The sequence below is a fragment of the Taeniopygia guttata genome, chromosome 13, assembly GCF_048771995.1.
Source record: "Taeniopygia guttata chromosome 13, bTaeGut7.mat, whole genome shotgun sequence".
Taxonomy (NCBI): Eukaryota; Metazoa; Chordata; class Aves; order Passeriformes; family Estrildidae; genus Taeniopygia; species Taeniopygia guttata.
In genome coordinates, this window is record NC_133038.1 from 9,352,857 (window position 1) to 9,378,772 (window position 25,916).

At 54.4% G+C, this 25,916-nt stretch overlaps 1 protein-coding gene and 1 long non-coding RNA gene across 4 annotated transcripts; one reads left to right on the forward strand and one right to left on the reverse strand.

Moving 5' to 3' along the window:
• Window positions 1–263: 263 nt before the first annotated feature.
• Window positions 264–24,024, reverse strand: SH3TC2 (SH3 domain and tetratricopeptide repeats 2). 3 transcript variants are annotated; one of them, XR_012058118.1, is made up of 21 exons: window positions 23,179–24,024; window positions 22,060–22,199; window positions 20,287–20,658; window positions 18,728–18,859; window positions 17,311–17,415; window positions 16,953–17,080; window positions 16,465–16,570; window positions 16,030–16,173; window positions 15,726–15,927; window positions 15,180–15,253; window positions 14,245–14,440; window positions 12,276–12,412; window positions 11,507–11,548; window positions 9,534–11,240; window positions 9,259–9,439; window positions 7,242–7,392; window positions 6,670–6,792; window positions 6,089–6,239; window positions 4,366–4,562; window positions 3,287–4,151; window positions 264–3,243 (listed from the first exon to the last, which is right to left on the reverse strand). XR_012058118.1 is itself a non-coding variant. In XM_072935290.1 (20 exons), exons 3-20 carry the CDS (start codon window positions 20,402–20,404, stop codon window positions 3,960–3,962), a joined length of 4,086 nt encoding a protein of 1,361 aa, XP_072791391.1. In that variant the 5' UTR covers window positions 20,405–20,658; window positions 22,060–22,199; window positions 23,179–24,024; the 3' UTR covers window positions 264–3,959. The 3 variants fall into 3 exon arrangements, 2 of the variants coding, with proteins under 2 accessions (XP_072791391.1, XP_041574880.2); XM_072935290.1 differs by having other exon boundaries at window positions 264–4,151; XM_041718946.2 differs by lacking the exons at window positions 22,060–22,199; window positions 23,179–24,024 and having other exon boundaries at window positions 264–4,151; window positions 19,595–20,410.
• Window positions 20,668–22,059, forward strand: LOC140685015 (uncharacterized). Its single transcript, XR_012058119.1, has 2 exons — window positions 20,668–21,117; window positions 21,196–22,059. It is a non-coding gene; the product is annotated as an uncharacterized lncRNA (long non-coding RNA).
• Window positions 24,025–25,916: the final 1,892 nt, after the last annotated feature.

A 25,916-nucleotide genomic window follows, 5' to 3' on the forward strand; every position in this document is an offset into this window, starting at 1 on the left:
GGCTTGTTCCTGGAGTTTCCAGAACTGCAGGAATTCCAGGCTTGTTCCCGGAGTTTCCAGCACTGCTTGAATTCCAGGGTTGTTCCTGGAGTTTCCAGCACTGCAGGAATTCCAGGCTTGTTCCCAGAGTTTTCACCCCAACACACCCCAGTGCACAGAGTTTCTTTCAGCCCCTGCAGCCACAGTTGGTGACTCCTGGCTCTGGCTCAGCCTCCTCCTCCTCCATACATATTTATGAGCCCAATTATCACTGAACAAGCAGGTTGCTGTGCAAACAAATGATTTTTAATCTAAATTACCCAGTTTACACACTCCCCCCAGCTCTGCTTAGCAGAACAGCTGGTGTTTACCAACTCCTCATTACCCATCCAGGCAACAGCAGGAGAGGCTGCCCGGAGAGGAGCAGCCACCTCTGAGACGAGCTGAGCTCCAGGTTCATCCCTGCCTCAGCCTCGCTGCTCCCCCACCTCAGGTCTCTCATCCATCCCAGTTGGCACCACTGTGCCACGAAGGAATGATGAAAAAATGCCCACTGATAACAGCTGTTATTGTTGGGCGCTGTGTTTCTGCAGAAACGAATTGTTTCCATGAAAATCCAAATATATCCAGCTCTCTGTCCATATCTGTATTTCCATTTATCAGCATTTCCTTTCTCACCATTCCACGGGAGGCTCACACCAGAGCTCAGATGATGCAGGAATTATTCCTGTCGTGGTATTTCCACTGTCCAACAATGAACAGATGGGAGAGAAATCCAGCCCCTCGTTATTCCAGGCCTTAAACATCCCCCTGAGGCATCAAAACGTGGGCTCACAGTGCCAGGACTGGGAGTGCTGGTGCCTGGAAGGCCAAGCTGGGGAAGGACCAAATGCAAGCAGGGATGCTCCTGCAGCTCCTGGCAGCCTCTGGAAGCGCTGGGAAGGAAGGTGCTGCTGCATGTGCCTCCCTCCAGGCCTATTTCCAGCCTGTCTGGCTGCAGGCAGGGAGGAAAACTCCTGGCCTGGGCATGGAACAGGCGGTCACACGTGGCTGGGGAAGGAGTCACACGCCACAGCACCGCTGCTGTCAGAGGAGATTTGATCCATCCCTTCCCTTTCCCCTATTTCTGCCTCCAGGCAGGGCGCTGGTGGTTGATGTTTTCTGCAGGATAATTCCCACATTCCTTCTCAATTCCCACATTCCTTCTGCTCCCAGAGCTTTCTCCTGGAGCAGCAGCACAGCCCTGGCCAGGCTCTGCACCCCTCAGATGTCCCACAGAACGAGGGCAAACATCCCCATCCTGGGCAGGGTGGAGGATGAGAGGAGCTGCAGGAGCTGAGCCACCACCTGGTGACCTCCTCTGGCACAAAGTCCCCACATTTCTCTGCCCACAAAACCGGCTGGGGGGATGGAATATCCTCATCTTTCCTTGGGCACCGACCCAGGACTTGGTGCACATGAACAACAGCTTTCAATTTCACTGTATTGTGAATTTGAATTAGCCCTGGTCCCCCTGAGCTCTCATCCCACTGCATCACATGTGGGAGGGACAGGGAAAATGATATTTTACAGGATGCTCCACCTGCAGGCACCACAAATTTGTTTTGCTGTGATTTAAGGAGGACACATTTGGTTCCAAAGCAGCTCCAGAGTCGCTGTGTGAATCAGAACATCTCAGTTTGCTGCTGGAGCTGGGCTGAGTCAGCCACTGAGCCTGTGTTTAAACAAAACCCTCAGCGCTTCCAGAGCCACCGAGCTCCTCTCCACACCCTGATTTCCAACTGCCCATCTTCCCCTGGCACAGAGCTGTGAGACCCTGATTTCCCCGGGTGTGAAAAGATCCAGAGGGTGTGAAGGGGTCGGAATGATCCTTACAGACCATCTAGACCAAAAATAAAAAAGGAGAACTGCCTGAAAAGCTGCAGAAAGCATCCTTGCATGGCAAGCGCCAGGCACCTGTGCTGAGATCAGGCAGCCCATGGGGTGGCTGGGGCAGGGAGGTTTTGGGGAGCCCTGAGCTCGCTGGATTTCCCCCCAAGGGAGATTCTCCTGCCCTGGGCTGGGTGTGAGGCTGCCCGGCAGCAATGCTCGGTAAACACACGCAGTAAATAATCATTGCCCCGGTGACAAACGCCTGGAAGGGATTGGAAGAGGAAGCTGAAGCAGGGAGGAAATAAATATTCTGCATTTACCAAAGCCAGGCAGGGCAGCATGGGCAGGAGGGACGGGGAGCAGGGTCTGGTGGGAAGCCCAGATGGCCACTGGTTGCCAAAGCAAAGAGATCAGCTGGGAAAACCTCTCCTCCTTCCCCGTGCTCCAGGCCGGAGAGAACACCGAGCTCGGGGTTTGCAGGTGTGAAAAATGCATGTTTTATGATTGGCTTTTGGCAAATGTTACAATGAATATTATATCTGTCATGTTAGAATATTGTGCTGTACTAATTCTCTTGAGTGGTGTGTTCAATTGTGGAAAATGCATACTTCATGATTGGCTTTTCACAAATATTATTTGTGTAATGTTAGAAAGTGATGCTGTATTAATTCTCTTAAGTAGTGTGTTAAATACAGTTTTAGGTTACAACATAATGTTAAAGTAGAAATTCTGCCATATAGGATTTGTTACAAGCTCAAGCAGGAAGATGAGATAATCAAGAAATTCTTCACACAGAGACGTCAGCGAAGGGGTCCATAAAAAGTTACCACCTCCTTATCAGAAAAGACAAACATTCTTCCACCTTCTCTCTGTCTTTTTGGAACCACCAAGATTAAGGAGAAGAAGTTGACAAAATCCAGAAAAGTTCTTAATTTGGAAAAAATTTATGCATCATGTATGAGATACATGAATATGCAACAGGCTGTTGCTTTTAAGGTTATTCCTTTGTTCACAAGAGATGCTTTTTTGTGACATAGTGTCCAAGAGCATCCAGACGTCCGTAATTCTTTGTTTTTTATTGTCTTGTAATTGTCCTAACTCTAAACTTTATTACTCTAATTGTATTACTATTTTTACAACCATTTTATCATTATGAAACTTTTTAAAAATTTTTAAAAACCAAGTGACTGGCGTTTTTCACCCAGGGAAGCCGTTCCCTCTGCAAAAATGAGCATTTATTGCTCTCTGGTGGTGAGTCTGGCTGAGCAGCAGAGCTGTGAATTCCTGCCTGGGAGAACCGCTCTGCTTGGAAAATCCCTCCAAGGTGATCGAGCCCGACCATTCCCCCAGCACCAAACCGTGTCCTCGAATGCCACATCTGCGTTTTGGCACCTCCAGGGATGGGGCCCCGAATGCCACATCTGCGTTTTGGCACCTCCAGGGATGGGGCTCCAGCAGCTCCCATTCCTCTGCTCCTTTCCTGTGCTCCTGCACCCAGAGGTTGGGTGGCAGGGCTGGGGTGAGGTGGGCTCTGCCTCCCCCTGAGCAGGTTTTTCTGCCCCCAGATGAGGCTGGAGCAGCCCCTTTATTCCTCCTCACTTCCCTAATTCTGTCCCTCGCTGCCAAAAGCTTTGGTGGTGTATTTTTTTTACAGGAGAGGGGTTTGGCAGAGGTGTCATCACAGAGCTCATGGAGTAGAGCAGACAAGGATGAAAACCAGGTGTAAATAAAGGAGTTGCTGTTTCCAACACGTTTGGGTCGGGCTGAGCTGCTGCAGGGTGTGGGGCAGCTGTGGGGACACAGCACACAGCATCACTCCCCATCCCCATCCCGAGCAGGGCACTTCTGAACCCCTCAGGAGCTCTGCCCTGCTGCACCCCAACTCCAGCCCCGCTGCTGGGGCCTCATCCTGCCCTGGCTGTGCCACCTCCGCTCTGGGCACTGCCCTGCTCCTGATAAACAAGGGGCAGGAGCCCAAGTGCTTGGGAGGAGCAGCCCAAACCCTTCCAGCTCCTCAGGACATGGTGCAGGACTCTCCTGGGCCGCTCCTGGAGAGCACATGGACCTTGCTGGATGGCTCCACTGGTGTCCCCAGGCTGGCAGACGGGTCACACCACGTGGCCACCTTGGCTCAGCCACCGGGGCCGGTCTGTGGCACAGCCTGGCGTGCCCTCAGGTGCCCCCGGGGCTCCGGGGATGGCACCCAGCTTGGCACGGAGCCGGGCGTGCAGCTCCTGGTCTCCCAGCTCGGCGGCTGCGGCGAGGGCCAGCAGGAAGTAGGAGGCTGCATCCTCTTCATCCTGAGCAGAAAGCAGGGCACAGGCGTTAGGGGGGAGCTCAGGAGAGAGCTGGGGCAGAGCCTGGGGGGTCCAGGCAGGACCTGATGTCACTGGAATGCTGCTAAGTGAGAGCACTTCTTTCCAAACTACCTTCCCCCCTTCAAAGCCAGAAGATGCAACCTCCACCCTCAGCTCTGGGTCCAAGCCAAGCAGCACGGGAGGGCTCCTCGCTCACCTGCAGCTTGTGCAGAGCCAGGTTGCCCAGGTGCCAGTAGACCTTGCAGTAGTACAGGGCCTCTGCTGAGCCCTGCAGCACGGGGGGACGCATGGCCAGGGTCTTCAGGTAGCAATCCTCGGCCATCTCGTGCATGTGCAGCAAGTCATAGGCTGTGGCCAGGCGGTGGAAGGCAACCAGCTCCTGCAGCTGATCCCCTGCAAGAGAGAGGGGTGGGATCTATCAGCTCCTGCCACGGATCCCCTGGAAAAGAGAGCAGTGGGATCAACCAGCTCCTGCAGCTGATCCCCTGCAAGAGAGAGAGGTGGGATCTATCAGCTCCTGCCATGGATCCCATGGAAAATAGAGCAGTGGGATCTATCAGCTCCTGCCATGGATCCCCTGCAAAAGAGAGGTGGGATCTATCAGCTCCTGCCATGGATCCCCTGCAAAAGAGAGAGGTGGGATCAACCAGCTCCTGCCATGGATCCCATGGAAAATAGAGCAGTGGGATCAACCAGCTCCTGCCATGAATCCTCTGGAAAAGAGAGGTGGGATCTATCAGCTCCTGCCATGGATCCCATGCAAAAGAGAGGGGTGGGATCTATCAGCTCCTGCCATGGATCCCATGGAAAATAGAGCAGTGGGATCAACCAGCTCCTGCAGCTGATCCCCTGCAAGAGAGAGAGGTGGGATCTATCAGCTCCTGCCATGGATCCCATGGAAAATAGAGCAGTGGGATCTATCAGCTCCTGCCATGGATCCCCTGCAAAAGAGAGGTGGGATCTATCAGCTCCTGCCATGGATCCCCTGCAAAAGAGAGAGGTGGGATCAACCAGATCCTGCCATGGATCCCATGGAAAATAGAGCAGTGGGATCAACCAGCTCCTGCCATGAATCCTCTGGAAAAGAGAGGTGGGATCTATCAGCTCCTGCCATGGATCCCATGCAAAAGAGAGGGGTAGGATCAACCAGTTCCTGCCATGGATCCCCATGAAAACAGAGCAGTGGGATCAACCAGCTCCTGCCATGGATCTCCTGGAAAAGTGAGTAGAATCAACCAGCTCCTGCCATGGGTCTGGAAAAAAAAAGTGTGTGGAATTAACCAATTCCTGCCGTGGATCTGGAAAAGAGAGGAGTGGGATCAACTGGTTCCTGCCATGGATCTCCTGGCAAAGTTGTTGATCCAGCTCAATCCATGCCCAGCCCTGCGGAGCCACTTTGGATGCATTTTCTCAGCAGCCTGGGGGCACGGATACTCTGAGAGAAAACAGAGCCATGGGCAGGGTGGTTGATGCCACAGTGGGACAGACTGGCCCAGAGTATCATTTAGCCAGGGGATATTTTTTGGGTGGCAGAAGTGGCTGTTACAAGATTGGTCCCATCCCAGACACTTAAGCTGGCACTTTGCCCATCCTAACTATTTCTGTAATGGGAAGGGGTGAGGTTTTTAGCAGAGCCAGGGCAGAGAGAAACTGCTGAGTTCTGTGTTTTTACCAGACTTCCTGTGCTCTGGGGTAACAAAAACCCTCTGCTGTCACACAGCTGAAAAAAAGGGAAGTGGCCTTAAAAAGATGTCTTGACTTTGGGTAAGAGTAGGTCCAGCAGCGTTAGGAAAGCAGGAGAGCCCCTTTTCACATGGATCTTGTTCTCATCCACAAGATTCAGTGGCTTCCCCTAAAAAATACCCACTGCTCAGTAACTCCCAGTAACTCCCAGTACGGTTTGGGTGTAAATCACTCACCGACCCTGAGGCTGAGCCTGGCTGCCAGCGTGGCAAACTCCAGAGCCTTCTCGTAGCCCTGCAGGCTGATCTGCAGCTCTGCCAGTTTATTGAACAGCCGCAGCTCTGTCTGGGTGGCCTTGAGTTTCCTGGCCAAGGGCACAGCACCTCCCTAAGGAGAGGGAATGGTGAGTTCAGGATGCTCCTGGAGGGGTCAGCACTGCCTGGGAGCGGTGGCAGAGCAGCAGGACAAGGAGCAAAGCAGGGGATGGGCACTGCAGGTTTAGGTTTTAGTCCCTTCTTTCCCTTGAAAATGAGTTTTAAATCCCAGAGTGTGGCTCTCAAAGCCACATCTCTGCCCTTCCTTGGGTGCCTGGAATTCTGACTGGGTGCACCCAGGAGTGACCAGCTCACACTTAACACCACCACGATTTGTAATGGAAGGAGCTCGTTCCCAATCCCAAACAATCTCTGGGTATTTTGCAAACCTGTGCTCCTGGCACCCTCAGGATCACCCCATCCCTCACCATCCTTAGGACAAAGCCCCCCCAGCCAGCACCGTGTGGGGACACAGGGACAGAAATGCTCCGAGGGCTCCATACCCTGTAAAACTCCACTGCCTGGGCCCTTTTCCGGCTGCCGTTGAAGAAGGTGTCACCTGCTTTCTCATAAAGATCCATGGCCAAGGAGACGTTGTCCCCTTTCAGAGCAGTCTGGATGGCTGCCTGGAAGGAAAAAGGGGCTGGAGTGACATTTGGAAAGGCAGAGACTTTGGTGTGATTAAATAAACCCCAGATTTTAGGAGCTGCTCTTCCACTTTGCAGCTCAGCTGATAAAATAATGCTGGAGATGGAGAGGTGCCAGAAGTCTTTAACTCTAAGGACTTCCCTGGCATTTATCCCTTATTTATGGATATTTCAATGGGAACTGCTCACTTGTCACCTCTTGCTTCTTTTGGCACTCCCACATCACTTTCTGACTCAATGAATTCACTTCTTTTCACCCCAAAATCCTCTCAACTCGGTGGATGGAAAGAAAGAGAGGAAATTCAGTGCCTGAGGGTAAGGCAAGAGCTCCTCCTTCCAGCAGCAGCTTCACAGTGCTCAGAACTTTCCCTCCCAGGTTTGCCAGCCCCAAAAAAGCTGTGCTGGGAGTGCATGGCCCAGCTCCATACCTGGAAGTACATTTCCACCAGCTCGTCCTCCTGCAGGAGATAATAGAGTTTTCCTGCCTGCAGCCAGGCCTCTGCTGCCTTCGCAGCCTCCTCGAGGTCGATGAAGATCCTCAGGCTCTGCTTGGTGCAGTCCAGGGATTGTCTCAAAGCCCTGTGATGGCAACAGGCAAAAAGCCACCTCAGAGAAGTCACAGAGATGTCCCCAGGCCACCTCCCCATGGCACTGCCCTCTCCTCCTGTAGCTGCCAAAGGACATTCTCAGCTCTGAGCAATGTGTCCTGGTAGGGTCATGGACTTCTCCCTGCTTTAATGCTCAGATCTAATGGGTATTTGGCCACCTTAGGACAATCCAGGACACCAGTGGTCCCACTCAGGCTGCTCCTCATCCCTGGGTGATTAGGAGGACTTCACTCCAGGTCACCTACAAACCAAATCTGCCTTCCTAAACTGAGTTCCAAAGTCACTCCCAGCTCCACATGGGAGCACAGGCAGGGAATGCTTGTACTTACATCTCCCAGACAGGACCTGGCACCCAAACTCGTCCCTTTGCCTGGTGTTTGTCCCTTGTGCAGCCACAGAGAGAGCTCTGGCTCCATGTCCAAGCCCCTTTTCCAGCCCCTGCTCACTGGAGCACCCAGGGCCAGGCGGTGGGATGAGCCAGAGGGCTGGACACAGGAGAGCCAGCTTGGTGTCTCTCCTGCTGGAAGCAGGCCCCAGGGAGTGGGGTGCTTTGTGATCCTAAATAACACCGTTCACATGACAGGCATCTGCTCCCTACATACCTTCCCCCTGCACTCACCATGCCCTGGCTGGGGAGGTGAACATCCCAGCTGGGGACAACCCTGCCCATTTGTCCTTCTGGGACTGGGAACTGGCTCTCCACTCTTTGATCTGATTGCCTTCAAGGTGTGTGGCCTGTCCCTCTCCTCTCCTCTCCTCTCCTCTCCTCTCCTCTCCTCTCCTCTCCTCTCCTCTCCTCTCCTCTCCTCTCCTCTCCTCTCCTCTCCTCTCCTCTCCTCTCCTCTCCTCTCCTCTCCTCTCCTCTCCTCTCCTCTCCTCTCCTCTCCTCTCCTCTCCTCTCCTCTCCTCTCCTCTCCTCTCCTCTCCTCTCCTCTCCTCTCCTCTCCTCTCCTCTCCTCTCCTCTCCTCTCCTCTCCTCTCCTCTCCTCTCCTCTCCTCTCCTCTCCTCTCCTCTCCTCTCCTCTCCTCTCCTCTCCTCTCCTCTCCTCTCCTCTCCTCTCCTCTCCTCTCCTCTCCTCTCCTCTCCTCTCCTCTCCTCTCCTCTCCTCTCCTCTCCTCTCCTCTCCTCTCCTCTCCTCTCCTCTCCTCTCCTCTCCTCTCCTCTCCTCTCCTCTCCTCTCCTCTCCTCTCCTCTCCTCTCCTCTCCTCTCCTCTCCTCTCCTCTCCTCTCCTCTCCTCTCCTCTCCTCTCCTCTCCTCTCCTCTCCTCTCCTCTCCTCTCCTCTCCTCTCCTCTCCTCTCCTCTCCTCTCCTCTCCTCTCCTCCATCCTGCAGTGTTAGGCAGGAGATTAAAGGTGAGCTGATACCGGGTTTTAAGCACCTCCTGTGGGTTTTAAGCACCTCCTGTGAGTTTTAAGCACCTCCTGTGGGTTTTAAGTCCCTCCCTGGGGACAATATCACAGCAGATATGGGAAGGGCAGCCTTGGCAGCTGGAGGCTGCAACCAGACTTGCTCCAAGAGCAGATAAGGAGCCTGTTCTTGCTGGGGAGTGCTGATTAATCATCGGGATAAGCTTCCAAAGGAAGCAATGTCACCTGTCACCCTGCTGAAGGCTGGATGTGTCCTGGAAAACTTTGTTTGGCCAGATTCCAGCTCTGTCTGGGACAATGTTTGCCCAGCTCTGGTTGACATTGAGCTGCTCCTTCTCAGGGCACAGCTGACAGCTCATAAATCTCAGAGCCAGAGCTGTGGGGCAGATGGAGCCGCTGCACCCTGCTCGAGGCACACCCCGGGAAAGGCACTGCACTCTGGCAGCATGGCACAGCCCCAGGACTCACTCAGGTGTGCCCACAGCCTGGTAGAGCCGGCTGAGAGCCTGCCTGGCACTGGCCTCCAGCTCCCTGTCCTGCAGCTGCCGCGCCAGGGACGCCCAGTGCTCGTGGTAGGTGATGCAGGCCCGCAGGTCGGGGCACACTCGGCTGTAGAAGTGGCACAGACGCTCCGTGGCGTGCAGCTGACCTGTGTGGCACAGGGACAGGGACAAGGACAGCTCAGGGCACAGCGCTGGGCACCTGGCGGGGTCGAACGCCGCCCGGCTGCCCTCTATACTCACTCCTCAGGTTCTGCCACTTCAGGGCAAATCCCAGCGCCAGTTCGTAGCAGAGTTTGGCATCTCCCACCCTCTGCCTGTCCAGCATGGTCTGTGCCAGCCACAGCAGCGCCTGTGCCAGCTCCGTGTCCGGCTCGTGGTGGCCCTGGAGCTCAGCGTAGAGCCGCACTGACCACAGCAGGTAGAGCTCGGCCAGCTGGGTGGCCCCACACGAGAGGCTCAGCTGGCCCAGGTTAGCCAGGCACACGGCCTGGTTCCTCCTGCTGCCCGTCTCCTTGGCCTTGTGCAGGGCCCTCAGGAAGTTCTCTGCGGCCTCCTGGACACGGCCCTGGGCCGCGAGGGCCATGGCCAGCAGGTTGTGCACGGCCCCGCCGGGTGTCTCGCTGGCCTCGCCACACAGGGAGCGCAGCAGCGGCCGCAGCACGTCCCCGGCAGGGCCCGGCCGCTGCTGCAGGAGCAGCACCCAGCCCAAGGCCAGCGAGGACTCCAAGGCCTCCTCCTCGCCCAGCAGCCCGCCCAGAGCTGCCGCCCTGGCTGCGTAACGAGCGGCCCCGTCCAGCAGCCCGTGCTGGAGGCACGTCCTGGAGAGCACGGCGCAGAGCGTCCTCTGCATGGGCACCGCCCTGCTCTCGCAGCAGAACCGCAGCGCTTGCGCCAGGTACGGACAGGCCAGCGCCGGCATGCTGCGCCCGTCCGCCTGCTGCTTCCCCAGGAGCTTGGAAGCGTTTTGGAGGATGAAGCCAGCTCTCCAGATGGGGCTGGGTGTCCCCTTGGCGCCGCTGGGAACGAAGGACCTGACGGAGGCCAGCGCGATGTTCGGCAGGCACTTCTTGTCATAGAGGTAGCCCAAGGTGGCGGTGGCATCCAGGGGCCCAGCACGGGTGCCTGGGCTGAGCCAGGCGCTGCTGAGGCACTGGAGGTGCTCCAAAAAGGGCAGCACCTCCTCGGTTCTGCCCAGCTGCAGGAAGAGCTTGGCAATGAGGAAGCAGATCCGGGCCTCCAGCGGAGCGTTGCCCACAGCGATGGATTCCCTCAGGACGTAGGTGAGGAGCTCCAGCTCGTTCTCCGAGCTGAAGGAGCGGCCAGGCAGGCACACGAGCAGCGTCACCGTCTTCCCCAGCAGCGAGGAGAACTTGTGCTTCATGTTCTGCTTCAGGTAGATGGAGGCGAGGCTGACATGCAGCGCTGCCAGCAGGGGCAGGTCCCCAAAGCCCCTGTCCAGGACACTCATGGCTTCCTCAAAGTACACCCGGGCCTGGGAGAACTTGACCTTTTTGATGCAGAGCTTACCCAAGAGGAAACAGAGCCTGACGTGAGCCCAAACTGAACGAGTCCTCTTGGCCCAGTTCCGGGAAGTCTCGAGGTACAGGACCAGTTCATCCTCATCAGAGAAACCATAAAAAGTGGAGTGGAGAAAGGAAAAGCTGAGATCATAAAAGCTTTGAAAACTGGGCACGAAACTGTCTTGGTTGAGGAAGGTCAATATGGGGTCAAAGACATCAGCATCCTCCATGTGTCCAGCGTTGAGGTCGATGAAGAATTTGGGATAATCCAAGTCATCCAGCTTCTCCAGGAGAACATCGTCCAGGGTGGTAGGGGCTGTTTCACTGCCTGGGCTGGACAGCTCTGAGGTGCTGCTGGTAGCCCAGTCGTTGATTTCCTCCCAAGACTGGAGCACTTGGATTTCTCTACTGCCATGGAGAGCGGCCTCTGGAAGGGACAGGGAAAGCACAGTGGGATCAGGAAGAAATGTTCCCTGTGGCTGCCCCACCCCTGGAAGTGTCCAAGGCCAGGTTGGACAGGGCTTGGAGAAACCTGGGATAGTGGAAGGTGTCCGTGACCATGGCAGAGGGTGGGGCTGGATAGCCTTTAAGGTTTCTCCTGACCCAAACCATTCTCTGATGTTTTCTCCTGTCCAAAATCACCTTCAGAAGCCATCACCAAAGCCCCCCCCTCCGTCCCCTCCTCATACTCACCTGGTGGCACTTGTGGGAACACGGCTGTGGCTTCAAACCCAGCTGTGCAAAGAGACAAACAGAAAACAAAACCCCAAACCCTTGGTCAGTGTCAATGTGCAGAAGTCAGCTGAAGCCCCAAAGCCACCCAAAACCAGAAGAGAGAAAGTGAGAGCCCCCCAAAACACCTGACCCTGGTCCTTCAGGCCAGGCTCAGTGGAGAGCAGCATCTGCCAGGGTGAAGCCCAGCTCGGGAGCTGCCCTGGCAGCAGAGAAGGTCCCTGCAGACTCCAGCATGGCAGGGCCACCTCCTGAGGTCACCTCCAGCCTCCATCACCAGGCTGAGCATGGGTTTGTGCTGCCTCCACCCCAGAGGTTGCCTCCATGGCACTCCCATGATCTTGGGGCTCTCTGACACCATTGAGGCAGGACGGTGTGAAATGACTCCAGATCAGAAGGTGAGAAATAAAACTCTGATTTATTTCAAACACACCGCTCTTTTTATAGAGAGCTTCATCCAGACCCATTCTATTGGTCCTGAAGTGAAAACATCCCAACCATTGGTGTGTAGTGGATGATGCACAGTGGCAGAATTTATCTATAAACAATGTGAACAACAAGAGAGATAATGAATTACTTGCATTCTTTCACAACTGTTTCCCAGGCTTCTGCCTGGTTAGAAACTTTCATTTTCTCTCTGACTGAACTGAGAATACCCCCAGCACTCCAGGCCCTGCCCAGCTCTCCACGGGGATGCAGGGACTGGGATATGAGGAGAGGGGACACTCACCCAGCCTGTACACAGAGGTGATGTCCGTGTGTGCCAGGTCCCCCAGGAGGGTGGCAAAGTGCTGCTCGTCACCATTGCAGGGGAGGTGCAGCACTGGGGACTTCTCCTCTTCACTCAGAAACACAAAGCCCTTTCCCCTGGGGTGGGGCAGGAGAAAAGAGTCAGCGTGTCCCCAGCCCCTGACACCGCAGCTGGCCCTGGGGTGGGGTGGGATGGGATGGGATGGGATGGGATGAGAATGGAAGTTTTTCCATATCTTCTCTTCCTCCCACCACAGACATTATGTTGTAGATGAGCACAGGATTTTGGCGCCTTCCCTGTGGGAGTCCAGGGCTTCCCTCTGTCTGCCCTGGCAGGTCTGGGACCCTGGCAGGGGGTCAGGAACCCCCCTGGACAGAGCCCCCAGAGACACTGGCTGTGATCTCTGTCCATAGAAAAGAGTTTTCAATCTTACAGGATCAATTACCAGCTCTGAGTGTTTGATAAGAGTAATAATTAAGTGTGACACGGGTGCAAAAGTAAAATTTTAGGATTCTAGATGAGGGGTCCAAAGGGGACAAGATGGAGGAAATTGGGTGTGTCTTGTCCTTTTTCTCCTTCTTCATGCCCTCCATGTTTCACTGTGGTGTTGGCATTTTTCTGTTGGTTTAGGCTGGGGACACACTGTCCAACGTAGGTGACAGATATTGGCACGTTATTGTAAATCCAGCACAGGTAGTTTGTGGTATTTAATGTTTGTACCATCCCACTGAGGGCAGAGCCCCACACGCTGCCCTGCAGGACAGAGCTGCGGCAGGGCAGCAGAACATGTTAGAGATAAACAGAATAAACACCCTTGAAACCAGCACAGACCAATTATGGCTTCTGCTTTGGCAGTGGGGCTGACAGACAGAGACTTTCTGCAATCTTGGGATCATCAATACCTCAGATTCCAATACTTCCCCATCCCTTGTGTTCCATGAAGGAACAGAGAGTCACCACAGGAAAGGACCTATTGGTCTTTTTTTGGAATCCAGAAGCCACAGGATACCACCTGATTGTTGTCTTGTTCTTTTGAGAGTTTTAAAGGTTTTTTAAAAGTTCTTATACCTTTTGATATTTACATATTTTAACTGAGTTTTTTCATGCATGTTCATGTAAATAATGATTGTTTTGTATGTTTTTTTGTGAGTAGAGAAAATTGCTAAACCATTGGTTTGACCAGCGTGGTTGGAGAGGTGGCAGTTTCACCCTCCAAATCACTGTCATTTTTACTATGGTATATATAGTGGAGTCAAAAAATAAAGTTAGCTTTTTAAAGTTCTTTTTCTTTCCTTTTACTAGCCTGCTACTCTGAATTATTTTGTGTCACAGTGTGACACCTGATCTGCTCTGTCCTTTCTGGAGTGTCAGAGAAAAGTGTCAGAGAAAAGGGGAAAGCCCAGCAGACCTCGGTTAATCCTTGTCCTCCTAGTGACTCTTGGAGAAGCCTTTTGGGATGGGCGTGGAATGGAAGCCACCAACAGAGACAGCTGCTGAGTCAGGGTGGCATTTACCACCCTCCCTCCCTGGACAGCTCGTGCTGTGTCCTTGGGAGGGTTTGGAATTCTTCTCTGCACCAGTTCTGCCTCCAAACCCAGGGCAGGATTTGTTTCCTCGGCAGGGAATTCTTTCCCCACCCTTGCCAGGCTCCCAGCCCCTCAGAGCTACAACCTGAAGACATTTCCAGGACAAACTGGGAAGCCAGCTTGCAGGAAGCCAGATTAGCCCAGGGCTGGATCTGTTCCTCTCCGAGAATCACCTGAGGCAGGTGAAATGCAATTTCTTTGGGCTGCAGCAGAGCCTGGCCAAAGCTTCTGCTCACAGCTCAAACCCACCTCTGTGAAGGTCCTGCAGAGGAAATCACCTGCCCTAGGCTCTCACACAGCCTTGAGGTGGGATTTGGAGCCTCCCCTCCCTTTTCCCCAGAATTGAATTGAAATAAACTCACAGAGGTTCGCAAGCCTCGGGATTTACGTGGCGGGTGGGAACGAAGCCAATGCTCCTGGTGCTGAGGGATTTGCCCACAAACCAGGGCAGCCCAGGGATGAAGAAACCAATGATTTCTATAGGATCTCCTCTGGAGAAGCTCAGCTCATCCCACGCTGCTCCTCTGTGGTCCTTGGTGGCGATGCACCTGCCTCTGACTGGGAAACCAAAGTAAAAAAGGAATTTTGGTGGGATCCCTGCTAAAACCTCCTCACTGGAAAAGACCTGGGCAGGGAGAGGCCATGATTCCAGCTGGAGAGGGCTGCCTCTCTGTCCCCTAAGATTTATTGTGATTTTAGATCCAGCTCTCTGCCATTTCTCCTTGAGAAGTGGATTATAATACAAAATAAAAGAGGGATGGATAAACTCCACAGCTCTGCGAGCTGCAGCCTGGAAGGTGACTGGAAATATGAATTTTCACAGACACTGCCCTATCTCAGCTCTGCTAGGAGTGAAATCCTGGACAGTGAAAACATCCATCCCTCCATGACAAAGTCACACCTGCAGGGACCTCCTGTGTCCAACTTGCTCTGAACTGGACTGGACTGGGGTTAAGGGGGTGGTGGGCACAGGTTTTGTGTGAGCACAGGGTGAGAACCTCATGATTTGAAACCTCACTCCTGAAAGAATTAAAAGAAACATAAAATTGAAGTGGGACAGGGAAAAGTCAGTGGCAGAAGGGTGTCACCAGCAGCTCTCTGCTCTCTGTGTTCCTCAGAACGTGGTTTTCAATTTCTGATCGGCATTCCAGAGAGTCCAGAGATGGAGCATTCCCTTAGAGCTGCTCCAGCGGGGTCAGCCCCAGAACAACAAATGGGATTGTGCTCATTTGTGGCCAATCCCGGGTTTGGGGACATGCCCAGCCCTGGGACTGTGCCTTGCACAGGTGTCACTCACCAATGGCCCGAGAGCTCGTCCCACTGATCTCCTGGGAGAGGCCAAAGCTCACAGCATAATTCCTCAGGAACCACCTGAAACGCAAAAGGGACCCTCAGTGGTCCTCTGTGAGCACCCCTGACCTCAGGCCAGCCCAGGGGAGGAGCAGGATAAATTTGCCATCTTTCTCCAAGTAAAAGGCTCAGCCCGGCGACCAGTGTGAAGCCCCACTCTGGCTGGCATTGCCTGAATTTTTTCTGCCACTTCTTCATCTGTTAATCAGAGATAACCTCATGTATGGCCTCAATCAATAGTTTACAAAAAGTGCATCTGAACAAAAAAACCACATCTGAAGTAGGAGCATGTCCTTGCTGTGTCCCATTGACAGCACCTGCACTGATTCCAGTCTTTATGCCTAACGTGGATCCTCCTGGAAATATCCTCATGGAATTGTGAGGCTCTTGCCCTCTGCCAGGGGCAAGAGGATTTTCCCAGCCAGCCTTGGTGCCAGTCATGCACCAGGATCAGGAAAGAATCCTGGTCTGGGCCCTTTAATTCACCACTTACTGGTAAAAGGGGTGAGGTATTGGCTCCAGAGCTGTCACGGGCACCACGCCTCGCTGCCCCGTCAGCAGGGACATCCCTTCCCATTTGGAATCCTGCCCAACGCTCTTCACATGGATCAGCTCGTTCCTGCAGAGCTGCAGTCCCTCCTCTCCCTCCTGCTCCACCTTGCAGACGCCAGGCACCGCCCTGCAGAAAAAGTTCCCTGCAGAGGGAGATTCGGGGGCTGGATCAGCGCATTGGGGGCTCCAGCACAGCCCTGCTGGAGGGTTCCCAGGAATTCCCCACGTCTGCATTCCCATCACACCTTCCTGCAGGAGCAGATCCATGTAGATGGTGGCCAGGTGCTCCTCATCCACGGTGACCCTGAGCTCCGTGTCCTCCACCAGGGCACAGTCCAGCCAGAACTCCTGGGCAAGGAGCAGCTGCTCCAGGCAGGTCCCCACGTACCCTGAGAAGCCAAGAGGGGGATCAGGACCAGCATCTCCTTCCCTGGGCAGCAGGAAGGGTCTTGGGGATTTCCAGGTGTAGGCAAAAGCTTCTAATTTTGTTCTCCAAAATTTCCCAAAAGGAATCCTCCTGATTCTCACTGATCCAAACAGAGATTTCATAAACAAGAGATTGCAAAGTTTTCTAATTAATTTCTCACTGTCCACCCTGAACATTACAGCTCTGTAGTGTCAGGCAACGCCTTCTCCAAAATCCCTCCTCACACTGCCTGTTGAGACCGTGGAAACATTACCTAAAGTCAGATAGGTGGAAAACTTCCAGACCTCCTCCAGGGTTTTGAAGGTGAGGAGGAAGCGATCCTCATGTGCCTGAGTGCAGACCAGCCTGGCTGAGAGCTCCTGCACAGGGGACACAAAGCAGCATCAGGGCACACTCCTGGAGCCCTGAGTTCCAGCAGGGAAGGAGAGTTCAGCCCAGGCATCCTCTCTGTAGCTGGGATTTGTTTGTATCAAACCCAGCCTGAGAACTCTCAGCCTGTCCGGAGCTGTCACCTCCAGCAGGGACACGGGTTTGGTGATCCCAACCCTGGGAATTCCTGGTCATTTAGGCTCAGATCCCCCAAAACTACACAAGGCTCAGCTTTGCCTCTCACTTGCCATCAAGTTCATCTTCCCCATCATTCCAGTCCCCTGCAGCGACCTTGGAGGAGCTCCTCAGCTGGCTTTGGTACACCTGGCAGCACCCCAGGAGCATGCCAGCCTGCTGGCACGGGGTTTGTACCTTGAACAGGGCACAGACACTTCTGTCATCGCTCTCCAGAGCCCACAGCTTCTTCCTGGCAGCGTCCTGGAGCTGGGAATTGCGGCAGCGGCAGGAGCGGCTCTCCACGGAGAAGGAGAGCGAGAGCTCTGGGAAGGGAAGAGAGGAGGATGACAGGGGAGGAGAAGGAGCCCCGTGGCACCCAAAGCCACCTCTGCCACCCAGAGCCACCCCTGCCACCCTGCCAGGGCCACCAGAGCCTCCAGGCTGGCTGTGATGCTCACACAACACGAACCCAGCCCGTCCTCATCCTTCAGCCACCAAGGTGAGACCCGAGGCACAGCCTGAAATCCGTGAGGTGCCCCAGGCAGCTCCTTACCTGGGGAAAAGGTGTCCCTGAGAGCCAGCAGCACCACGGAGGGGGCTGGGGAGCCGTGTCCTGCCTCGGCAGAGGGGCTGCTCTGCTCTGCCAGCCCAGCCTTGCCTGGAGAGGGGGACAGAGCAGAGCAGCTGGGAGATGCTGTGGCAGAGCTCTTGGAGGTCCTGCCTCAGCTGAGAGCTCCTGGGGGCACATCTGGCTGGGGAACCAGCCCCAAGCCATGCTCCAGCTTGGAGAGATCCGTGGGGCTGACAGAGTCTAACTCCATCACTCCCTTCATGCTGGGCTTTTTTCCAGCACTGGAGTGAGGGGATCTCCCTCCTTTCTCCTGGCCAGACCCTCAGATGAGCAGATCTTTTAGAAGGTGAATCCCCAGCAGAGATTTTTTTTTGGAGGAGGCCCCAACTCCCCAGCACAGGAGAGCCGAGGCCTTGCAAAACTCTTTGTTCAAAAATGTGAAAATCAAAATGAGATTTTTTCTCCCCTGCCTGCTCTGCTGGGTATCCAAAATCCAAGCAGCATTCTCCCTGCTCCACACATCATCAGCTATTGCCATAAAGGATTCGGGGCCTGCAACTTGAGCTGCTAATTATGTTAATGAAAGCTGAGGCACACAAAACTCCAGCCCTGCTCTTCCACAGCTGCATTAGCAGTGGCGGGATAACCAGATTAAACCCCAATTTTTGTCAGTAATCACAGTAGATTTGTAAGATAAACATGTACCTGGAGATGTGGAGCTGGAATGTGCAGCAGCTTTTTAAAGTCACTTCTTTGACCAGAACTCTGCTCTACAATTCTTTTTACTGAGCCAGCTTTGCCAGCCACTCAAATAAATTGGTATTTGCATGCAGAAATAGAATTCTTATTTAGATAAATAGAATTCTTATTTAGAGAAATAGAATTCTTATGTAGAGCTAGCAAATAGAAAAGAACAGCCCAAGGCTGGACAGGTCATGGTTTTGCTTTGAAAGAAAAGGCTCCACATTTAATAAAGTCTTAACAAAGTTTCATGTCCACATGAGGAGATGGGGAAGGGGAAGTGAAAGGAGGCAGAGGCAGAACTAAATCTGAGCTGGCTCCTGCCACTGCTCCACTCCTCGCTGCCTTCCCCCCCTCTCCGTGCCCAGCACACCCTGGCAGGGCCTGGGGTCAGTTCCTGGTGCCATTCCCTGGGGATGGGTCCCTGATGCCATTCCCTGGAGATGGGGATGGGTCCCTGATGCCATTCCCTGGAGATGGGGATGGGTCCCTGATGCCATTCCCTGGGGATGGATCCCTGATGCCATTCCCTGGAGATGGGGATGGGTACCTGATGCCATGCCCTGGGGATGGGTCCCTGATTCAATGCCCTGGGGATGGGTCCCTGATGCCATGCCCTGGGGATGGGTCCCTGATTCCATGCCCTGGGGATGGGTACCTGATGCCATGCCCTGGGGAAGGCTCCCTGCTGCCGTGGCCGTGTCCCTCCAGCATTGTCCCCGGCGCTGCAGGCTGTCCCCGGGAGACAGGAGCTCAGGGCAGTGGGGCCAGCAGGACTCACACTCCTCACCTGGGGAACACAGAGAGGGGGCAGAGGTGTCCAGATCCCTGGCAAGGTTCTCCCTGCCTGAGAGGCGTCCCTGGGATGTGCCACCTCTGCCAGCAGCAGGACAGGGCCTGTCCATGGGTCCCCGGAGCCAGGAAGGGGCTGGAGCTCCCTCTGGTTGCTCTCACAATTTCAGTGTTTATTTTCATTGGAGCCAGGCTCAGAAAGGGAACTGGGAGCTTTTTTTTTTCAAGGGCCCAATTGAAACTGCAGCTGGGGAGTCCTTCCCAGCCATGGCAGTGACTCACTGACCTCCTCAGTGCCAAAATATTTTGTAGCAGTGGGCAGGGAACAGCTCCAGCCCTGGGTCCCAGCACTCAGAGCTGCACTCCTGGGGCTGCTCAGGGCACCCCCTGGCTCTGCTGGGGCACACGTGGCCACCACGGTGGCTGGCCCTGAGCCACGTCTCACTGGGACACGCTGGAATGGGAATGGTGCCCTGGGGGATGCCAGCACCCCACGGGTGTGCCTGGAGAGCTCCTGGGCAGGGAGGGGGAAAACCAACAACATGGGAATAACCCATCCCCAGGGTCATCCTGGCCAAAACGTCCTGCATCGCTCCCCACACACCCCAATCCCAGAGGAGGGAGCGCCAGGAGCCATCCCAGAGGGAAGGCAAGTAGCCAGAGGGGCCAGTGCCCACTGCCAGAGTGTCCCCAGGGGTCCCAGCCCACGGAAGGAGCCCCACGGGCACCTTACCTGTGCATCCCAGCGCCAGGTCCTGGTGCCAGGGGGTCCCCAGGCAGCAGCCCATGCGTGCAGTGGCACGGGCAGAGGGCTGGCAGAGGGCTGGCAGGGGCAGGGCTGCTCGCTGCCCGCCCGGCACCGCGGCTGGGCACGGCCACAATGCACAATGTCCCCTTTGAGCGGGCACTGGCACGGCGGGGGCGGCGGGCACAGGCTCGGGGGGGCTTGGAATGGAGTCACTGCATCAGGCAGGTTTGGAAAGGCCCTTGAGGTCATCAGGTCTGGTACAGAAGTCCAGAGTGCCCCTGAGTGCCACGTCTGTGTCTTAGAAATGGGCACTCCACCATGTCCTGAATGAGCTGTGCCAGTGCTTGCCAAGCCTTTCCATGGAGAAATTTTCCCTGATATCCAACCCAATCCCTCCCTGGTGCAACCTGGGGCCGGTCCCTCTCCTCCTGTCCCTGTTCCCGGGAGCAGAGCCTGATCCCCCTGGCTGTCCCCTCCTGTCAGGAGCTGTGCAGAGCCACAAGGTCCCCCCTGAGCCTCCTTTTCTGCATCTGCCTCCAGGAGGGCAGTGCCCATCCCACATGGCACATTCCTGGCATTCCTCCCAGGGAGTTCGGCTCTGCCAAGCCTTCCCCAGCTCCCGGCTGCTCCCTCCAGGCTGATCTCCCCCATTTCCAGGGGCAGAGCTGCCCCCTCACCTGCGGGGATGTGCAGCCAGGGCCCATCCAGCATCCTCCATGCGGGGCTGGCTGCGATGCTGCAGCTCCTTCCTGCCCGGTGCTTCACCCTGGGGGCAGCTGGCAGCACCACGGGCATCCCTGCCAGCCTAAATCCAGCTGAGTTCTGCAGCCCAGGCACTGCAGGCACCCCGGGGCAGCGATGTCCCAACTCCACAGCAGGAAGGGCTTGGCTGCTGGGCAGGGTCCCTTGGGCACCCCAGGGTCAGGGTGAGCCTCGTGCCATCCTCACTCACATCCTCAGACCTTCCCCAGCCCTCGGGGTTGGGATTTGAGGGCTCGCTGAGCTGTGGGTGGTCTGCAGAGCATCTTTGGGCAACAGCAACACAGCCCCTGCAAAATAAAACCCAAAAGGGTTGAGGGAGACAACTTGCAGGCTGAGAGGGGTTTTTACTCCAGCAATCATCCAGTGCCACCATTGCAGGGATTTGTGTGCTGGGGTTGCTCCAGGAGCGGTGCTGCCTCTCCCCGGCTGCATCCTCAGCCATGGCAGCGCCTTGAACTTATCCAGAGCAGGGAATAATTAATCCAGGGTGTGATTGAGGCCAGGACTTGCAAGCTGGGAGGGGTTTTAGGGGTGGGTTTTTATTCCAGTGCCACCACTGCAGGGATTTGTGTGCTGGGGTTGCTCCAGGAGATGTGCTGCCTCTCCCAGGCTGCGTCCTCAGCCATGGCAGCGCCTTGAACTTCTCCAGAGCAGGGAATAATTAATCCAGGGAGTGATTGAGGCCAGGCTGGATGAGGCTCTGAGCACACTGGTGCAGTGGAAGGTGCTCCTGCCCACGAGCAGAGGTAAATTTTCAAGTCGTTTTTAACCCAAACTTGATGGTCTCTATGACTCCATGACCCAGAGAGGGAATTTCTCACCAGATTGCCAGGCCTGGCACAACTGCAGTGCCCCAGAGCAGAAGGCAGCTGTGGGAAGGGCAGGATGGAACCCACCTGCGTGGAGCTGGTGGCAGCTCTCACACAGAAGGGAAGGCAAACAAAGCCTCTGCAGGGAGGGCTGCACTCGAGATGCTCAGGGCACACTGCCTGTGGGTTTGAGGGCTCTGAGCTGGGTAACTCCCTGGGGGCTCCCCTGGCAGGGGAGACTCTCTTGGAGCAGTTCTGTGTTCAGAACGAGAGATGCATTTGGACTTTTTTGGTTTTTAGCTTTTGTTTTTTGTTATCTTATCAAAACTTTAGCACGCTGTCTGCACCAGACTCTGTGTGCGGGAAAACAGCACAAAAATGGCTCACAATCCTTTGTTATAAGGTTTTTTAAGTTTAATCAAAAACTAAGTTACCCAATTAAGAAGTGGCACTTAAATTATTTTCCTTTTTAACCCAACAACTGACCCTTAAAGACTCACAATGCGGATTTTTCTACCTAATTACAAGATACTACTTAAACTGAAGAAGAAAGAGGAAGAAGAAGAAAGAAGAAAGGAACTTAAGACAACACCCTATATCCTCCATCTTGAACTGATCTATAACATGTTAAAAATCTTAAAACTTAAGTTTTTCACCCATGTGACATACTCCAGTCTGAGAAAGTGAGGAAAAGAATGTAAATAAGGTTTTTAACTCTCTTGTTGTTCACATTGTTTATAGTGAAGTTCTGCCACCGTGCATCATGCACTTTGCACCCATGGGTGGGATGTTTTCACTTTAGGACCTAAGGAATTGGTCTGCACAAAACTCTGTATAAAGAGCGATGCATTTTGAAATAAATCAGAGTTATACTCTCACCTTCTGAAGTGGAGTCATTTCATTCCCATCCTGCCTCAACAGCAGCAGGTCCCATGCTGTCCATGCTCACAGCTCAAGCAGGGCATGTTTTGAAACAAAGCTTTTTGCTTTCCTCAGAAGATTCTTCCTTTTAGCAGTTCCTGCTCAGAAATTAGCATAAATTTCTTCTACACAGGGGATTTTAATTTTTTTTTAAGCAGCAAAATGGGGGTTTTTAATATTTTAAACACAAATGTCTTCCTTTGTGGTTGTGAAATGTCTTTTTGTTTTTAAGTCTACCTTGACTACTTAGCAACCAAACCAATCCCTGTGCAAGCAAAGGTGTCACCTCCTGTTTGACCTGAGCTGGAATTTGCCTTTTGGTCAGCAAGCTGAAAACCTCTCACTCCACTTCCTACCCTTCTGCTTCCCAACAAATCCTGCATCTCCCCTGGATCTCCCCTGGATCTCCCCTGGATCTCCCCTGGATCTCCCCCAAATCTCCCCTGGATCTCCCCCAAATCTCCCCCAAATCTCCCCTGGATCTCCCCCGAATCTCCCCTGGATCTCCCCTGGATCTCCCTGAATTTCCCCTGGATCTCTCCTGGATCTCCCCTGGATCTCCCCTGAATCTCCCCTGGATCTCCCCTGGATCTCCCCGAATTTCCCCTGGATCTCTCCTGGATCTCCCCCGAATCTCCCCTGAATCTCCCCTGGATCTCCCCTGAATTTCCCCTGGATCTCCCCTGGATCTCCCCCATTGCTGCTGCTGCTGCAGCCTGCTCTCCCTGGAAAAGCCAGGGATAACTCTGGACTATTTCCTGGGATCTCAGCCTGTCCCAGAGTGGGTTCTCTGAGCCTGTGCCCGCTCTCCAGGGGCTCTGCTCCCTCTGCCATCCCGGTGCCATCCCCGCTCCCTCTGCCCTGGGCACGGAATGGGATGAGAGTGGCTTGGGGGGACAGAGCTGCCACACACCCGCAGCACCAAACCCTTTCCCAAACCCAGCTCCGATTTTTCCCACAGCCCCAAATCCTCCCGTCCCTCTCTGCCTGCCCATCCCTGAATTCCAGGCTGGAATTCCAGAGGCTGGCTGGGCTGAGCTGGGACACAGGGACAGCGCTGGGGACACTCACACTGACCTTCTCCCGGCTCTGCTTCCCTCCCGGAGACTCCTGCCCGCAATTCCAGCCTCTCCGAGCCCCGGGGGATGCTGCTGTGCCGGGATGGAGCTGCCGGGGCTGCGGGTGTGTTCCCGGCGCTGCCGCTCCCTCGCACCGGGGGAGGAATTCCTTCCTTCCTTCCCAGAGCTCCTTATCATCCTGGGAACCTCCGCTTCCCGGCAGAGGTCAATGAGTTACCCAGGGCCGGCCGATAAACAGCAGCTCGCCGCTCCCGCAATTCCCAGGCGCCTCCTTGGCCCGGCTCCGCTGGAAATAATTCCAGGGGGAATTTTTTCTCCCGGTCTCACCCGTGTCCTTCTTGGGGCTGCTGGACCTTCCGTGCCCCTGCCAATCCCGGGAGAGGCATTCCCCCCGGGAATTCCAGCTCCGACCCCCCCTTCTTCCCTGGCAAAATGCAACTACGGGCGCAGAGAACAAGAGATCTGTGGACCCAGCAGAATTTGTGCATCCTGACTAAAGTCCATGGCAGGGGGAATCACAGGGAGGTTTTTCCTCTTGGAAACGAGGAACCAGTTAACACCAGTCTTTCCCCATATTCCTGTTTCTTTCTGAAGTCAGCCATTCCTTGGCAGGTTCAAAAACGAAGCCTGGTGGCGTTTTCAGCTTGTTATTTCCCACTGGAGCTGAAAGCAAAGGAAGTCAGCCCAGACCCAGCTTCGCTGGAGGGAAAAGCAAACAAAAAAGATGAGAGGTTTCGTTTGAGGCCAAAGAAACTCTTGGTTCATGGTTTGATCCTCTGGTACGGGTGGGGGCACCCACTTGGGTGTGAGATGGAGCAGAGCTTTCCTTCCCTCCCTCTGAAATCCCAGTGGGGGAGGGCTGGAGCACAGGGCCATTTCCTCATTCCAGAGGGACATTTCCTCAATTCCTCGGGGACATTTCCTCATTCCAGAGCTCTGCTTTTGCTGTCACCCTGTGCAAACGAGCACAGAGCAGCGATAAGCACCTGCCCCCTCCAGGTTTTCCAGGAATTTAGGACCCCTCGGGCTGCTCACCTGGAGAACCTGCCTCATGCACCTCCATCCCCAAGGCTGGCTGTCCTTGGGACAGCATTTTCCCAGTTTTTTGGCAGCTGGGGCACTGGGGAAGGGGAGTTCATGCGTGGCTGAGGACACATGAAAATCTCACGTCTTTCCCAGCCAAACTGGCATGGCCAGTCTCTGAATGCAGCCAGGCATTGAAGATCTTTCTCCTCATTGATGGTCCTCCCTCAGGAGTTTTCTTCCACCTCCAAGCCCTTTCTGACTTCTCCTAACACAAAGCTGCTGCTGCTGCACTGGGAATTCTGCTCCATCCCACAGCAAAAGGGTTAAGAGGGCTCTGGGGCTGAACTGAGCTGAACTCAGCGCTTCGTGTTCAGAAATGCTGAGTCCTGCTCCTCTTGCATTGTTTTCAGCCAGGGGAGGAAATGAACCCTCTTGGAAAACTGGAAAACTGCAAAAACTGGAAATCTGGAAATCTCAAAAACTGGAAAACTAGAAAACTCGAAAACTGGAAAATTGGAAAACTGGAAATCTGAAAATCTGGAAAAGTACAAAACTAGAAAACCTGAAAACTGGAAAAATTGGAAAACTGGAAATCTGAAAATCCGGAAAACTGCAAAACTAGAAAACTGGAAAACTACAAAACTGCAAAACTAGAAAACTTGAAAACTGGAAAATTGGAAAACTACAAAACTACAAATCTAGAAAACTGAAAAACTGGAAAATTGGAAAACTGGAAACCTGAAAATCTGGAAAAGTGCAAAACTAGAAAACTGGAAACTGGAAAATTGGAAAACTACAAAACTGCAAAACTAGAAAACTTGAAAACTGGAAAATTGGAAAACTGGAAATCTGAAAATCTGGAAAAGTGCAAAACTAGAAAACTGGAAAACTTGAAAATTGGAAAACTACAAAACTGCAAAACTACAATCCCTCAGGGATGGGCACGGCCCTGAGGCTGCCAGAGCTCCAGGAGGGTTTGGACGGAGCTCCCAGGGATGCCAGGCTGGGATTTTGGGGCTGTGCAGGGTGAGGAGTTGCACTGACGATCCTACAGGTCCTGCCAGCTCAGGATATTCCCATATCCGTGCATTTCTGCCCAGGAAGGGCAGAGCTGCTGGCACCAGAAGCATCATCCCCGAGGAGCTTGTCCTGAACTCTGCAATGGGAATATCTGTCCCTGTGCCCAGTGTCCCCTCAGGGACATCGTGCGGTGTTTGGGGCTCGCTGTGGGGAGAGCTGATGGGCTCCCCAGCCCAGCAGTGCCCGCTGCAGCCGGGCTGTCCCCGGGGTTGTTCATTAATTGTCAGAGCCTTTAGATGGCAGCAGGAACCACTCCAGAGCATCCCAGCCCCGGGATTGCAGCCCTGCTGTCCCTCCCTGCTGTCCCCTCCCTGCTGTCCCCATCCTGCTGTCCCCATCCCTGCTGTCCCATCCCTGCTGTCCCCATCCCTGCTGTCCCTCCCTGCTGTCCCCATCCCTGCTATCCCCTCCCTGCTGTCCCCATCCTGCTGTCCCCATCCCTGCTGTCCCCTCCCTGCTGTCCCTCCCTGCTGTCCCCAACCCCGAGCAGCAGCAGCTCCACGGGCTGGCCATAAACCAAAAACCCCAAAATCCTTGTGGGGGCTGCAGAATTTCCTGGATCCATTTTTTTTTCCTGGATCGCCAGGAAAAAAATGAGGCAAAGCTTAAAAATAGGGAAGCAGCAACCCC

Coding starts and splice junctions, on each gene's coding strand:
- SH3TC2 (XM_072935290.1), bottom strand. CDS start 20,404: ATGCCCGTGGTGCTGCCAGCTGCCCCCAGGGTGAAGCACCGGGCAGGA. Junction 16,174..16,464: donor TTCCACCTATCTGACTTTAG/GTAATGTTTCCA, acceptor TTGGCTTCTCAG/GGTACGTGGGGACCTGCCTG. Junction 6,240..6,669: donor AGGCAGTGGAGTTTTACAGG/GTATGGAGCCCT, acceptor CCCTCTCCTTAG/GGAGGTGCTGTGCCCTTGGC.